This window comes from Hibiscus syriacus, unplaced genomic scaffold, assembly GCF_006381635.1.
Source record: "Hibiscus syriacus cultivar Baekdansim isolate YM2019G1 unplaced genomic scaffold, ASM638163v2 tig00112255_pilon, whole genome shotgun sequence".
Taxonomy (NCBI): Eukaryota; Viridiplantae; Streptophyta; class Magnoliopsida; order Malvales; family Malvaceae; genus Hibiscus; species Hibiscus syriacus.
In genome coordinates, this window is record NW_024063285.1 from 399147 (window position 1) to 414450 (window position 15304).

The 15304-nt window shown below is 34.1% G+C and overlaps 1 protein-coding gene and 1 pseudogene across 2 annotated transcripts; one reads left to right on the forward strand and one right to left on the reverse strand.

Annotated features, from left to right (window-relative positions):
* Nucleotides 1–4494: 4494 nt before the first annotated feature.
* LOC120176824 (cryptochrome-1-like) lies at nucleotides 4495–8023 on the reverse strand. 2 transcript variants are annotated; one of them, XM_039183146.1, is made up of 5 exons: nucleotides 7366–8021; nucleotides 6611–6829; nucleotides 5701–6407; nucleotides 4801–5609; nucleotides 4495–4706 (listed from the first exon to the last, which is right to left on the reverse strand). In XM_039183146.1, the coding sequence occupies exons 1-5, from the start codon at nucleotides 7664–7666 to the stop codon at nucleotides 4703–4705; spliced, it is 2040 nt and encodes a 679-aa protein (XP_039039077.1). In that variant the 5' UTR covers nucleotides 7667–8021; the 3' UTR covers nucleotides 4495–4702. The 2 variants fall into 2 exon arrangements, with proteins under 2 accessions (XP_039039077.1, XP_039039078.1); XM_039183147.1 differs by lacking the exon at nucleotides 4495–4706 and having other exon boundaries at nucleotides 4797–5609; nucleotides 7366–8023.
* A 659-nt stretch (nucleotides 8024–8682) lies between these two features.
* LOC120176822 lies at nucleotides 8683–11180 on the forward strand (annotated as a pseudogene).
* Nucleotides 11181–15304: the final 4124 nt, after the last annotated feature.

Genomic DNA, 15304 nt, shown 5'->3' on the forward strand with positions numbered 1-15304 from the left:
GAATTCAACGTTATAGTGCCCTTCATATTTCGTTACGTAACCGAATCCAGCCTCGGATAAATTTGTCCAGACATGAGTAGGTATCTCTAACTTAACATTACGAATGAATGAATCTAATATAAGGTCTTTATCCTAATTTAATAAATAAAATACATATTAAAATATAAACTAATAGTAAAAAATAAAATAAATAAAGCATTCACAATAATTAAAATAACAAAACAATTTAAATTTGTCACCGTATTAGTAAAATGCCTCGAGATATGATTTCCATCTAAACGTAGCAACTCGCCTTCTATTTTATAACTGCAAAAAGTAATAAAAAATAATACAATAAAATTTAATTAAATAATACATAATTAAATAATTATAATATAATATAATATAAAATATTCTACCCTCTCATTATAAATATTGATTATAGGAAGAATGAGAGAATTTGAGATTTGAGTATGGTTTATGGGTTGTGTTGAGTGTGGTATTTATAGGAAGATAAGAGGGGGAGACGGGTGGTAATCAATGTGGGATACGGACGGTTATGGAATCATGATCTGTTTCTTTTGTACTTATCAGAACCCCACCATCCGCTGTAATACCCCAAAATTTTGGTTAGTGACCAAAATATAAAATTTGAAAGTTTGGTGGATAAAGTATAAAAATAGGAAAATATTATGCCATGAATGGATAGCTTAATCTTGAGAGTGGGGTTTGCTAAAATCAAATTCTTGATTTGAAAATTGTGTTAAAAACTAGAAAGTGTTAAAGTTCGGTAAATCAGATCGAATAAAAATTTTGGTAAATTTTGAAGGATTATAAATTAAGATTATAAATATTATTTCTACATTTTAAAATGATGGAAAATATTATGGGTAATTGGATTTGAAGATTTATTTCTATGTTTAATTTGGACCGTTGGATCAAAGTGACAAGATTACAATTTTTGGAAAGTTGCTTGGTAAAATTAGAAAAGGGTAAAATATTTTGTTCATCTTTGACTTTGGAAGATGATAAGGGTTATGTGGCTTGGTATTATGGTAAATATCAAGTTTCATTAATGGTAAAATGGACATTTTACATTAAATGAGATTTTAATCCATTTAAGCTTAATATAAGGTAAATTAACATGAAATTCATTAGAAATTTCATTAAAACTTAGCCATTTTCAGCCAAAATTTCGTGCTCCCCATGAACAAGGTAAGATAATTTTTATTTTTCATTTTTGAGCAAATTCCTTTGAATTTTGGACCATGCCAATAAATACAATATTATTATATTCGAAAAAATACTATCATTTGGTACCATTATTGTTTGCTAATTTGGTTTGTGTTCAAAGATCCCAAATTCTAGGGTTTATGGAATAGATGAAGGATTTTGATGTTATTGAGGTTGTAGACTCATTTGCAAGCGTGATTGATGATTAAAATCACTTGTACATGATCATATGAACATATGAAGTTTCGACCTAACCCTAATCTTGGAAGAAAGATGTGTTTTAATGAAATTAAGTTGGGTTTTTTATTTTATAGATTTTATAAGGTTGAATTTCAGTTGATTTCATACTTGAATCGAATCAAAATCGAGTAAAATCATGAAAACTTTAATCTTGAACATACAAAGCATTCGACCTTGACTATAGTGGATGATAAAATTTATTGAAAAATTATGTAGGGGCTGGAAATGTGTAGGAAGTATTCTGCAAGCCTTAGAAAAATTTAGGGACCATTCTATAATTTTTGAAAACTTTGAGGAACAAATTGGGAATTTTGGAAAAATTGTGGATTGTTGAGGTAATATCCTTGAAATTAATGTTTGAGTGTTGAAATTGAAGTTAGGATGTGAAATTGGATTATTTTGAAAACCTTGTAAAAGTTGAGGTTTAAATCACAAATATGGAAAGGTTGGGAGCTTAGGTGAAAATGTTATGTGAAGTTGGGATAAAAAGGAACTTGAATGGTCAATTAAAAGTATTAAGGTAAACATTTATGTTGTGATATGGAAATTATATCGAATAAGCATTGGAAAATTGTTAGGAATTTATTTTCCAAAGTATGCTTATGTTAATAAGATTCTAACATTTGGTTTGAATTTGTATATGTTTGGTAATGATGTTCATTTACATTGATTGCTTGAAAACAAGATCAAATATTATTAAATCTAACTTAAGGATGAAATTGGAAATTCTAATGAATGTTGCAAAAGAATGACACCAGGTGAGTGCAAATTTAATTTGTACTTATGTTATCGAACAAACATTGGCTTGCGATGAGCCAGTGACGTAGTTAATATGGTAAGAATTGACTCCTAAAATGTTATGTGATTTTTGATGCATGCATATATGTTCATTTGGTGAGCTAATAAATTAGAGACAAGCTGGACATGCAAATCGGTGAAGTCTGCTTAGAAATTTAGTTCTGGACAGTAAGTTTAGAAAATCACCATAAATTCTAAAAAATGATTAGAGGATTATTTTTATATCGTTATATTCTTATAGCAGTCTAGTTTTTATTAGAACAAACGGAAATTGATTCAAGGTATATACAAAAAGATAATAATTTTTAACCGATGATAGGTCAGAAAACAGGGCAGCAGTTCTGCTCAAAACAGATTATGTCAGTCAACTTTGAAAATTTACCATAAATTGTAAAAATTGAACTAGAAGGAGTGCCTTATATGGATAGATTTCTATTTCAGTCTAGTTTCTAATTGTATAAACATAATAAAATTTAAACTTGTATATTAATACATAATAATATTTTTTTAAAGGTAGTGCAAATTGCTAGAATATGAAATTATGACCAATTTTGGGATTTAACTGAATTAGAAGCAAATGATCAAGTTAAAGCTTAGTGAGGCTTATATTTTGATTTGTATATAAAGTTTTAAAGTGAGTGCAATGCATGGATAATATTATACATGGATGTTTTATACATCATTAGGAATACTCGTGACGAGTCTACCTTATTCGTATTGGCATTATATTTATGTCATTTATCATATAATTGACATATTCTAAATATGTCAAATGTTGAATATAAAATTCATTGATCACTGGTTATTATATATATGATTTTTATCATGAATATATATGATGTTTATTATGAATGTTACTTCGTGTATGAACTACCCAATGTTAAAATTATATTAATATAAGTTGTAATGGATGGAATAAAAAATAGACTATATGCCCAAGTAAGTTATTGAGAGACATAGTATAATTGTCATGTAGCTGCAGGTTTATATTAGCAATAGTGTGTAAGGACACTAAGTGCAGGTGGAGGGCACAACCTTATGTGTCATATCTGCATTCACACTAGATTGTAAACCTAGTGTAGGTGGTGGGCACAACCTTATGTGTCATATCCGGATTAGCACTAGAGCGTAAGCTTAGTGCAGGTTTAGCACTACGGTGCATATATTTGACTCAAATACCCTAGATCCTCAGGGTTTAAATTGGGTTATGGTTTATTGGTTAATAAATGATAAACAGACAAATAAGCTTACGAGCTTACGGTATAAATAACAAGTATATTGGTAAGAAACTTTATATCCGGTTATATCATGTTAATTTATGATAACATAGTTGAAATGCAGGTAAAGTGATCACATTGCATTGAATACTACTACTCATTTATATTTATATGTTGCATTGCTTTGAATATTTATATTATTGTCTCACTAAGTGTATACTTAGCGTGTGATGATTTTCACACGTATGAAAAAGGAGGAAATGGAGTAAGGAGTTGAGCTTAAGATCAATCACCAAGGAAATATTTACAGGTAAAAATGATTACATCCTATTGTGTTCTAAAATTTCTAGCTGACATGTATACGAGAATAAATGTTTGCAATTTCTTAATATAGTTAGTATTAATTATAATTAATATTATGATATTAAAATATGCTTAAAAATTAATTTGGGTTTTAAATCAAACGTGTTTCTGTCTATCACTGCTTGAAACTGGTTTTGAATTGGTAACTAAAAATATTATATTACGATTTTTTAATAATTTTTCAAATTATGAAACTAGTGATGTTTGAATGAAACCAATATTTTACTCGATTAAATTCTAAAGAAATGTTTTGAATTTTTGATGTGACATCTGTAACTCGTATTGATTCGCGTATATGGGTTACAGTTGATACATCCGCGCTTCCTCTTACGTGGCGTCAACTCGGACAGAATCCCGCAAAGACACGGATGGCGATCCACGCTTTATTACGACCGTATCAGAAAATCTGTTAGATCAGTAAAATTTAAGGAGAGGGCATTGACAAGTAATTATTGATTCTAAGGGTAATATTTCGGTAAAAACGACTAATTTATCGATAAGGATATAAAAACAAAGTATAAGCAACATTGGAATGGATTATACATTACAATACAATAACTTCCTAATTAGTTAAAACTGTAAATACACAAAAGCGTGGTTTTATTACAGGATTACCACATTTCTTCTATCGATCTCTTCATCCCTTCCTGATAGAGAAGAAAACTACTATACAGCAGAGCTTGCATATGGTATCATATTGGGGAAGAAAAAAAGGATAGCAGACAAGTCATCGAAGTTCAGAATGGACTGCAGATAGAGCTAGATTGGTGGACAATAGACGGGGCCGATAACACATCATGATATGGTCCGATCCGGCCACAAGACCAAGTATTCTGCAAGTACTAAGTCACTGCCTTCAGTGTGTATTTGTTTTACCTGTGAATTATATTGCGGAAGTAGTCATGGTTACACTGGAATTATATTCATTATTGATCAGTTTGACATGGAACAACGATTCAGATGTACTTACCCAGTTTGAGATAATCGCCGCCTCCAATTAACGATTTGGTGCGACTGTGGATGCCTCTGTAGATAAGAGGAGCTCACACTGATGCCATTTTCATCACCAATGAATTGCTCTGGATAACTTGAAGATGGTGGGGACCAAACCGGAACAACTCCTCCATCCCTTTCTCTTCTACTACTACTGCTAGATGATTCTGCTGTGGAATCCTCAGCATTTCCCAACCCCATTGGGATGTTACGTTGCAGAAACATGTTATCGTTGTGTGCTGTTTCTGGAATTCCTTGGTTTAATGCTTCTCTTTGTGGTTCTCGATTTATATTTACAGTTCTCGGGACTTCAGCTCTGCTTTCTTCCGCAGAAGTTTGAAGAGAGGAAGAAGGCTCTTGTTGTTCGCCTCTCAAGAACGAAGAAGTCAAGCTAGGAACCATCTGATCCTGGTATCTCCTACTTGTAACTGGAGCATAGCTCCTTGCTGGTTCAAGGTTTTCCTCCATTTGTATGTCCTGTGGAAATGCGTACGGGGCTGACTCAGTAGAGTCCCCGGGGCCTTCCTCAGTTCCATTCTCAATTGCAGCACTTGAAGCAGCTTCTAGTTGCCACATCTCTGAAAGTGCTTCTTCCAACCTAGATTTTGCAGCATCTATTCCCACAATGGGAAGAGGGTAATTCGACCCCAGCTCAATTCCAGCGGCCTGGAGTACGGATTCAGGAGCATTCCACGGATGGTGAATCCAATCAGTTGGAAGTCTTGCAAGTTCCGGAAGCCACCGCCGGACATATTCTCCATTTGGATCGAATTTGTAACCTTCAAACTGTAAAGAAAAAACTTTCAACTAGATGAGAATGCATACACTAGATTTCAAACACTTCAAGAAAGAGAGCTAAAAACAATTGCAGCCAAACCTGTGGATTGTCGATACGGTCGAACTCGCAACCATCTGGAAGAGTTCCGGATATATACTGCCAACCAAGAGCATCGCTTTCTAAATCTGCATCCAAAAGGTTATCCCAAAAATACTTCCTACCCCTTCTCCATGGAAGCTGTAAAACTCTGACAAAAAAACTCGAAACAACAACTCGAATTCGATCATGAAGCCAACCAGTAGCCCATAACTCTCTCATGCCGGCATCCACTAATGGATAACCAGTTCTACCTTGCCTCCATGCCTTGAAATAACCCTCATTGACAACCCAAGGGAAGAACTTAAGATGCCCAAGAAGGGGTCTTTCGTGGCTGTAAGGATGGTTAAAACTCAAGTATCTTGAGTACTCTCTCAAACCAATTGATTTGAGAAATAAGTTTACACTCTCTTCACCAGCTTTGTTCCCTTCGTTAGCCCATAAAACCTGCTTCATTCGGACGAGATGAAAAACTTTCCGGACGCTAACCTCCCCGAAATGCAAATGGGGAGAAAGAAAAGAGGTGGTTGCACTATCAGCTTTTCTTCTGTTCTTTGAGTACTCAAGTAAAGGTCCATTAATGAATGTCGTCAAGGCCTTATCAGCATTGCTCCATCCCGGTGACCATGCTCGAGCTAAAAGCGCATTGCTTCCCTTCTCTGATTCATCTTCGAACACCAATGGATCCAGGTTGCGAGTCAACACGTCACCTAAAAACACAGAATGCGTTAACAATTGGGAAGTCATTACTCAAGCTGGGATGAGAACATGTATACCGGTGTGTATCAAACATTGGTAATTTCAAATTCTTTTCAAGTTTTCAATGTATTTGGAGGGTCTTCGGGATATCATATCTTGATACGCATATATACATCCGACACAGAAAAGGAAGAGGAGTTCAATGGATAATAACCTGAAACTATTCTTTTAGGTGGAAGAAGTGGAGCTTCAGGGTCAAAAGGCATGCTAAGGCATTTTTCCCAGAAAGCAGAAAAAGTAGTGAAAGGGTAACCATTATCATCGGTTACATCCCAAGGTTCATAAAGTAAATCTGCATTGAAAGATCTCACTGATACACCATAGGCTGTCAATACTTCCTTTGCTCGATGATCTCTAACCAGGGATATAGGATCTGCAAACAAACAATCGGCAAATTTGCTCTTAAAAAAAATGTAAGAATCTATCTTCTTTAATCATCTTTTTGTATAGAAAATGGCAAATAAAGAAACTATAATGGAACTACTGGCAAGCTTGTTAATGGAGATTTCAGATTACTCGAAACATGATGCTAAAAACAACATACTGAGAACCCGAAATGTATAAAACAGCTGGTTGCAATTAGTCGACAATAATCAATCAAAATTACAAGAATCTCTCTCTTGATGCAAGCCTCATAAGACTCAATTATTATTATACATAAATATAAACATCTTTCTGTATAGGAACTAGGAAAAAAAGAAGTATCAATGAAAGCCACTGGCAAGCTTGTGAATGGAGATTTCAAATTTACTAAAAAGCTTGATGCTGAATTTGAGCATGCTGAGAAAACCCAAATTAGTAAACAATCCTTCAATCAATCAAAATTACAAGAATCCATCTCTCAATTGATGCAAGTTATCGTGTTTAATTTTCCAAGAAAAAGCTCAGGGAAAAGAAGTGGAAACTAACCGTACAAGTGATTGAAGAAGAGCTGAGTAGCACCAGTGGATTTAACAACCTGGAGAAGAGATGAAACACTATCAGATGATCTCTTTGTAATGAGACAAGTCCCAAGGCTCCTCAAAGAAGAATCGAGATGAGCCAAACTGTTTTTAAGCCACCACCGTGAAACCCTTCCAGGTTGATAATGGCCTTCTTCCTCAGGTGCCCATATGAAAACTGCCAAAACAGGGCCTGCTCTAACACCAGCTAAAAGTGCTGGATTATCTTCAACTCTAAGATCCCTTCTAAACCAAACTATGCTACACATATCCCCCAACAACAAAAAACCCAGATTTTATCTTTTCTTATCAGTGTACCATAGGGCTGGGAATTCTTGGTTTCTGGGTAAAAAAAAACTGATCTTTCTTTGCTTTTTGTCAACAAAAAGCGGTTTAAAGCATTATTAACAGTGCAAATGAGTATTTGTTTTATGATTATTCTCTCCATTCTTTTGATCGAATATCTTCTATTTATGAAACCTGAGCGAAGAGGATTGGTTAATGGAACTGGAGGATACACAACAAAATTCATGGGCAATTTACAACCACAACTTCTTCTTTTTCTTCTAGATTTTCAATTTGCTGTTTATCCTTTGCAAGAAAAACGATAATCCACCCACCACCACCACTCTAAATTCCTTGCCTCTATTGGATGATTTTTCAAGATAATGGTGCAGATAATTTTATTTCATAAAATAATGTTATTTTGGAATTATTTCTTTAAATGGGGTGATTATTATAGTATACCCTAAATATACATTGCACTGATGTACCTCCTCTTTCTCTCGAAGATGCATTGCACTCTATGTGTCTCTCTCTCCCCTAAAGATGCATTGCACACCATGCGTCTCTCCCCTACATGTACTCCCCCACATGTACTCCCCCACATACGCCCGTAACACCACTACAAGAAAATATACTTTTAATGATACACGAACGATAACACACGCTAATTTATGACTTGCAAAACACGTGTGCCATAAAATAAATGTCATGTTTTTTAAAATCTGAACGATTTATGACTTACAATAATGTGTGTCATATTTAATAGTCATAATCCATAAAATTTGCAAAAACACGGAGTATACTTTTTAATTATGTGTCATATTTAGGAGTCGTATTCTAATTTCCCCCATTATTTTCATCCTTTCCCGCTTCTTCCCCCACCTAATGTTTTCCACTCCTTTCATTCTCTCATTTTCTCTCCTGCTTTTCATCCCGATTCTCTTCTTCTTGTTAGGCCCGACTTTGAATCCCTAGCCTCTGCCGCCCATTTCTGCCTCCGATGAACTCGACGATCTCCGTCTCTTCCATCACGCCACTGTCTCTCCCTCCGCCTCGTCCTCACAATGATCCCACTCTCTTGTTCTCTAACATCAGTACGATTTATTTTTTTTGGTTTTCTGTTTAGTTGCATTTACAACTTTAAACAGACGAATCGACCAACTTCTTCTTCTTGTTTGTTTTGTATGTTTCCTCTTTGTTTTGTCTATATATTTGTTACTCAGTTTAAAATACGAGTCTATTATCTAACAAAATTTTAATGGTGATTTTCATGTTTAGTTTTTGCAGATGTTGCAGAAAACTGAGATTCCAGAAAAACACATGTTTAAACCTGAATTCCCTCCTCAAGGTTTATTCTATTACCTCTTTTTTCATTGTTTTGTTATATGTTTCATTGTAACCTAAAGAGTCATTAAACACGTTGTTTAGCGGAGTTACTTTAGAATATCATGTCTAATTGCTTAGGTGATTTAATTTGCATATATTTGCTTTGAGCTTATTTGTAAGTGGTAAATGGTTATATCTGGTGTTTTTATTGGTGTTCCTTTTTTGGTATTTTGTAGATTAATGAGGAGGCGAGTGAGAAAGTTTTGGAAGTGGAGCAGAAGTACAATGAAATACGCAAGCCAATCTATGATAAGTGGAATGAGAAGATTAATTCGATTCTTGATTTCTGGTTAACAACTGTAAGCTCTTCTATTATTTCCTATCAATTTAGGGATTTTTCCCTTAAATCTGTCTCCATGTTGAGAAGAAGGATTTCAATTGATTTGTTCTTTTATGTACAATTCTTGAGTCATCTTGCTCTTGGTGAACTTTTAAATGACGAGGATCAGAAGGTTTAATATCACTTCTTTCCCAAACTGAAACTGGTTAAGCACTTATAGTTCCATTTATTTATTCATTCATTTTATAAGAAGTGTTATGGATTTTCCTGATATGTAATTCTAAGTATTTTCTTTCTTATTTATTCATTCTTCTTATTTTCAACCTTTTGTTGCTTGATAGATATTTAAGTATATTAGCTCACTTGAAGTGGAAGATTTTAAAGATTTGAAATCTGGCTACTCCATTACATTTGTAAGTTTATTTATTTTCCTTTTCTTATCTTATTCTGAAGGAAATTGAAGTTGCATTTTACATTTAATCATGGTCTAATCAGTCATCACAATTTGTTGACTGGCTTTTGTTATATTTTTCAGAACTTCAATCCCAATCTATACTTTGAAGATGCGAAGCTTACGAAAACCTTTACCTTCCTTGATGAAGGAACCAAGATTACTGCTACCAAAATCAAGTGGAAAGAAGGCATGGTGAGGGTTTCTTCTCTTGTCATGTCTACTCATGTTATTTGTTTCCTTTTGTTATCATGTTAAATTAGTTTTCTAAATGTCAAGGGCTTGCCAAATGGATTTGACCATGAGAAGAAAGGAAACAAGCGACAGTTTGCTGAATAAAGGTTTGCTATCATATTTGTCAATCAAATTTCTCCCCAGCCTGAGGACTTTAGTCACATAAAACCTGAGATTAATTTCTCTGTTGTGTAATGTAGTCACTTCATTTTTTTTCTCAATAATTTTATTGAACTTCAGCTTAGCATCTTATAAGAATCTTAGTTATTTCATGAGTCATCTTCCTTTTGTTATGTAGAGCTAAACCTTGGCAGATAGAGTTTTCCTTTTTTAGTGCAGACAAATTACGATTACACATGCATTATGTATTATTGTGTATTGTGATTATAAATAGTATGCATTTATATGTTTCTTTTAGTTTATTAAGTTGCATTATAACTTCTAACATGGTAGGAATTTGTTGTACTGCAAAGCTTGGGTCATTTATGACATTGTCTTGTATTTGATTTTGCCTCTTTCACTTAACCACCATCTCTATATTATACTAAATTTATTACACATGAATGCAGCTTCTTTACCTGGTTTTCTGATGCTCAGCAGAAAGATGACATGGATGAAATTCATGATGAGGTAAACTCTTTATGCATGTGCTGTGTGAATGTAGGTTTTCCTTCTTTTTTTTCTCATTTTGTTAAAGAGCTGGTGCCTGGCCTAAGTTTTCACTTGATAAACACTACAGGTAGCAGAGAATATCAATGAGGATTTATGGCCCAATCCCCTCACATATTTCAACAATGTAACTTCATTTCCTTTGGATTCTTCCCCTGGTTTTGTTTTATACCATTTATGATCATCTTATGCTTCCTTTAATTTTTTTCATAACCTGATGTAGGATGCTGATGAAGAAGATTTTGAGGATGATGAAGAGGTACATCATCTTTTGCCTTCTTTTTTCTTTCAATTACTAAATTCATAATCTTCCTGTACCATTTGTTCTTGCATGTTTTCTTTCAGGATAATGGCATGCTGTAGGTTTTGTGGTCTTTATTTTAACATTTTTGGTTTATTTTTCAATAAAGATAGAGAAGATTGGTCTATTTTCATTGTAGATATGTTTGTAGGACATGCTTACTAGAGTTTAGCTTGTAGTTAAAATTTGAATTCATCAATTGAGTAATAAATTGCTAATAACAAAAATGTGAATATAAAGCTCCCTTACTAGGGTTTCTCAAATGGTTGGAAAGGATGCATCCTTTTAGTTTCAAGTATATGCTATCATTTTCTTTTGCTGGAGCGGTTGTGAAAATGACATTTGTGTGAGATATACTCCTAGAGCGTTTGGAAAGTATATACTCATTTTCTTTTGCTGGAGCGGTTGTGAAGGTGACATTTGTGTGAGACATTCCTTCTTACTTGAGGTCCCAAATTCAATCGTACATTTTGTTAGATTCGATTATGGCTTGCTGCATAGTTGAGTCAAGTTCAAACTACCCCTGGTAACTCTATTGCTTGGGTTTCTTTTTCCAAACTAATTAAACTTTATTTTCTCTCTGGACCTGGAAACATAAACCGGCTAAAAGGGTGGAGTTGATCATGTTCTACCGTAAAGAATACCCAAAACTATTGTAATGAAACCGTCATAACTTGTGGCTTATTTTCTTTCTTCTTATGCTTATTCCAAGTTGACAAACAAGGACTTCCCATAGGTTTACAACTAATAGGTCGTCCATGGGGTGAAGCTACAATTCTACGTTTGGCTTCTGCAATCGAGGTTTAAACAAGTTTATGTCCTTGAAAGAGAATATTTTGAACTCTATATTCGAGGTTGCATAACTAATTATAAAGAAAACGTCTCATGTTTCCAGGAACTTTGTATCAAATCCAGGAAGACACCTGCTTCATTCTATGACATCTCAAAGGCCAAGTAAGAGCCTTCATGGACTATGTTATATTGCATATCCTTATGTTATCTCTTCAGAATCACCAATAATGATGCATCTCTAAACATCGTTATCTTATTTGATGTATCTTATGTGGAAAACTTTATTATGCCGTGATATTTTGTATCGACATATGATTACAATATTTTTGATAACTTAATGTTAATATATTGTACGCAAATGGATTGATTATATATAATATGATATATATATTTAGTATTATGAGGCATTAAATGTGATTTAGTTTGATTATTTGTCAATCTACAATATATATATATAATTTATGACATACAATCACGACACACGTGATTGTACGCAAAATTCAGAGGCACGATGCTTGAGTCATCACAAGGTACAATGGTCCTCACACATGTTGTGAAACTCAATTGAACAAGTCCACCGAGTATTGGAGTCCAATGTATATGCGAATACGTGAAGGTGTTGGTTGAGAAGAATCCAAGGATCTCTTGTTCAGTGTTAGCTGCATCTATTCGAAGCCGATTTGGATACCAAGTAAAATACGAAAAGGATTTGGAACGTGAAAATAAAGGCAATGAAGCTGACGCATAGAGATTGGGGTACATCGTACAATGAGCTTCCATATTTGTTACAAGCAATGAAGCGATTGATCCTGAGAACCATAGTGAAGTCTCAATCCATGCCTTCATATGACGAAGAAGGTCAACTTATTCCAGGGAAGAAAATATTTCATAGACTATTTTGGGCATTCAATTCATGCATAGAAGGATTTCCATTTTGCAAACGTATGGTCCAAGTAGATGGTACGTGATTGTATGGTCAATATAAGCATGTATTGTTGATGGAAGTTACATAAGATGGTAAACGAAATATCTTCCCAATTACATTCGCCATTGTTGAAAGAGAGACAACAGAGGCATGGGATTTCTTTTTGAACAATCTACGTCAATATGTCATTCCAGAAGATGGAGTTTTCTTGATATCTGATCAAGGAATAGGCATTTTTACGATGATTGAACGATCAGGAAGTTGTTGGACACCTTCGTATGCATATCCCACATTTTGCATCGCCATATTGGTAAGAATAGTATCGATCAGTTTCATAATGCATGTATTCGAAATGAGATAGTAAGCATGGGTAAGTTTTATTTTCAACATGTGTGTATTGATTTATGTGGTTTTTTCATTGAATTTCAACACAATATATATAGATGAAACAGATACGAACTACACCGACCAAATTTTTACAAGAGGTTGGAGAATTTGAAGGTATTTTATGATAATCAGCGTGTTTGGGAGTGGGATTCGAAAATACTGCGAGAAGAATGGTCGTAAGCATATGACAAGGGTCAGCGATATGGACATATGACCACAAACCTTGTTGAGGCCATTAATTCAGTACTAAAAGGTACATGTCGTCTCCTAATAGCGAGTGTAGTGAAGGAGACATAATTTAGGTTAGCTAATGTTTGGTCCAATAAAGGCAAGAAGATTGAGTGTCTCATAAATTGATGTCAAACTTGGGCTTCTACAATGGTGGAAGCAATGGGAGCAAATGAGCGATTGACAACCTCAATACTTGTTCATAATTTTAACCGAGTTGGTCATACTTTTGTTGTGTCATACATACACCGCAACAAAGAAGGAGAAGGTTAAACATTTAAAGTTGATTTACGAAACGAATAATGCGATTGTGATCGCTTTCAGGCATGGAGATATCCATGTGCTCATACAGTCGTTGTATGTATATGTTGGTGTAAGTGCATATAGTTATGTCGATGAGTGTTTTCACCTACATAGGATATTAAATGTATACAGTTATGAATTCAGACAGATCACAAATGAATCATATTGGTCGAAAAACATGACGAATGGTTGCCAAATCCAATGCTTCGTAGAAGTTCAAAGGGTCGATCTGAGTCTAGTCGTATTCATAGCAGTATGAATTCCCATGCTAGAGAGAAATGTCAACCAAAGAGATGTGGATTATGTAGGGGTGAAGGCCATTCAAAAAAGCGATGTCCAAATCAACTAAGATATTGGCTTCATCAGTAATCATATATGTATTTGTATGTGCATACATATTTGATTTTTTTATAATAATTAACTTGATTTTATAATATGCTTACGTGTATGTTTAGTATATTTGATTTTATAATAATTTATGTATAGTACTTGTAATTAACTAGGAACTAAATTTATTTAAATACTGGTCAAGCCCAATGGTCTTCAACGGCTAGTTTATTTAAATATTACAAAGGTAGTGCTAATACTCATTAAAGGAGTATCGATACTCATTAATCCCCAACGACTCCAAAATTAATCCACTATAAATCCTTGTGCAAATTGTTTCATCTTTATACTCCTTACTCCCTAAACTCGAAAAGTCAATTCACCCCTTCTTGGAAAATTATTCGCTTGATCATTTGAGCTTCATCAATCCCAACAGTTAAAAATTTCTAAAAATATATATATACTTATGTGAACAAAATAAAATACTAATATAATTTAAATATTTAATTTTAACATATAATAACATTTTATTTACTATTAATTTTTATACAAATAACAATTGAGTGTATAATTCTTATCGATGTTGGGGTGTTGTGGAATGATAATGTCGAAGCAGACGTCCAATGCGTTGTGGTCGTTGCGTTTGCTCATGAGTATGGTACTCATCCTCCTTATTCATTGGGGGCATATCAGCTGATGTTGTAAATATATGCTCATCACTATGCTCTCTCATTCCACTACTTTGCTCTTCCATCCCTCCTAGAAACATAGACTGACAAACAGTCATATTTGATATCATAGATGTCATTTGCTAAAAGTCATACGTCGATTGAGGATGCATCAACTTCGGCATATATGTCGGAACAAAAGAATCATCAAAATATTGTGTTGCTTCTGCTTCATGTTGTTGAGATGGGCTCCAACTTTTACTCTGTATAAATTTATTGGTTATATCAAAATTTTTCTTATATTTTTAAATTGTTTCCTTTCTCCCAACGTCGTCAGGAACGACTTTCCATGATCCCAATAATATTGAAGGTAAGTCGAAGTCTCAAAATGAAATTCATCATCTTGCATTGGATCAAGAGGTGGCACATATGAAGCTTTGTTGTTCCAAGCATTAATGTAGTCTACGTGCTTCATAACCCAATTCACGTTGTGCTTATCCCGTCCATTTAATTTGTGCAAGGGGTAATGATCCCATGAAATGGGCGAATAGGTTGGTGGTACCCGAACTGCCTCAACACTAGATCCGCAAAAAGTATCTCAACAATAGAAAAATGAATCAATGGTGTAACAACACTCCAATTTTGACAACCCTCCAAAAACATTGGTGGCA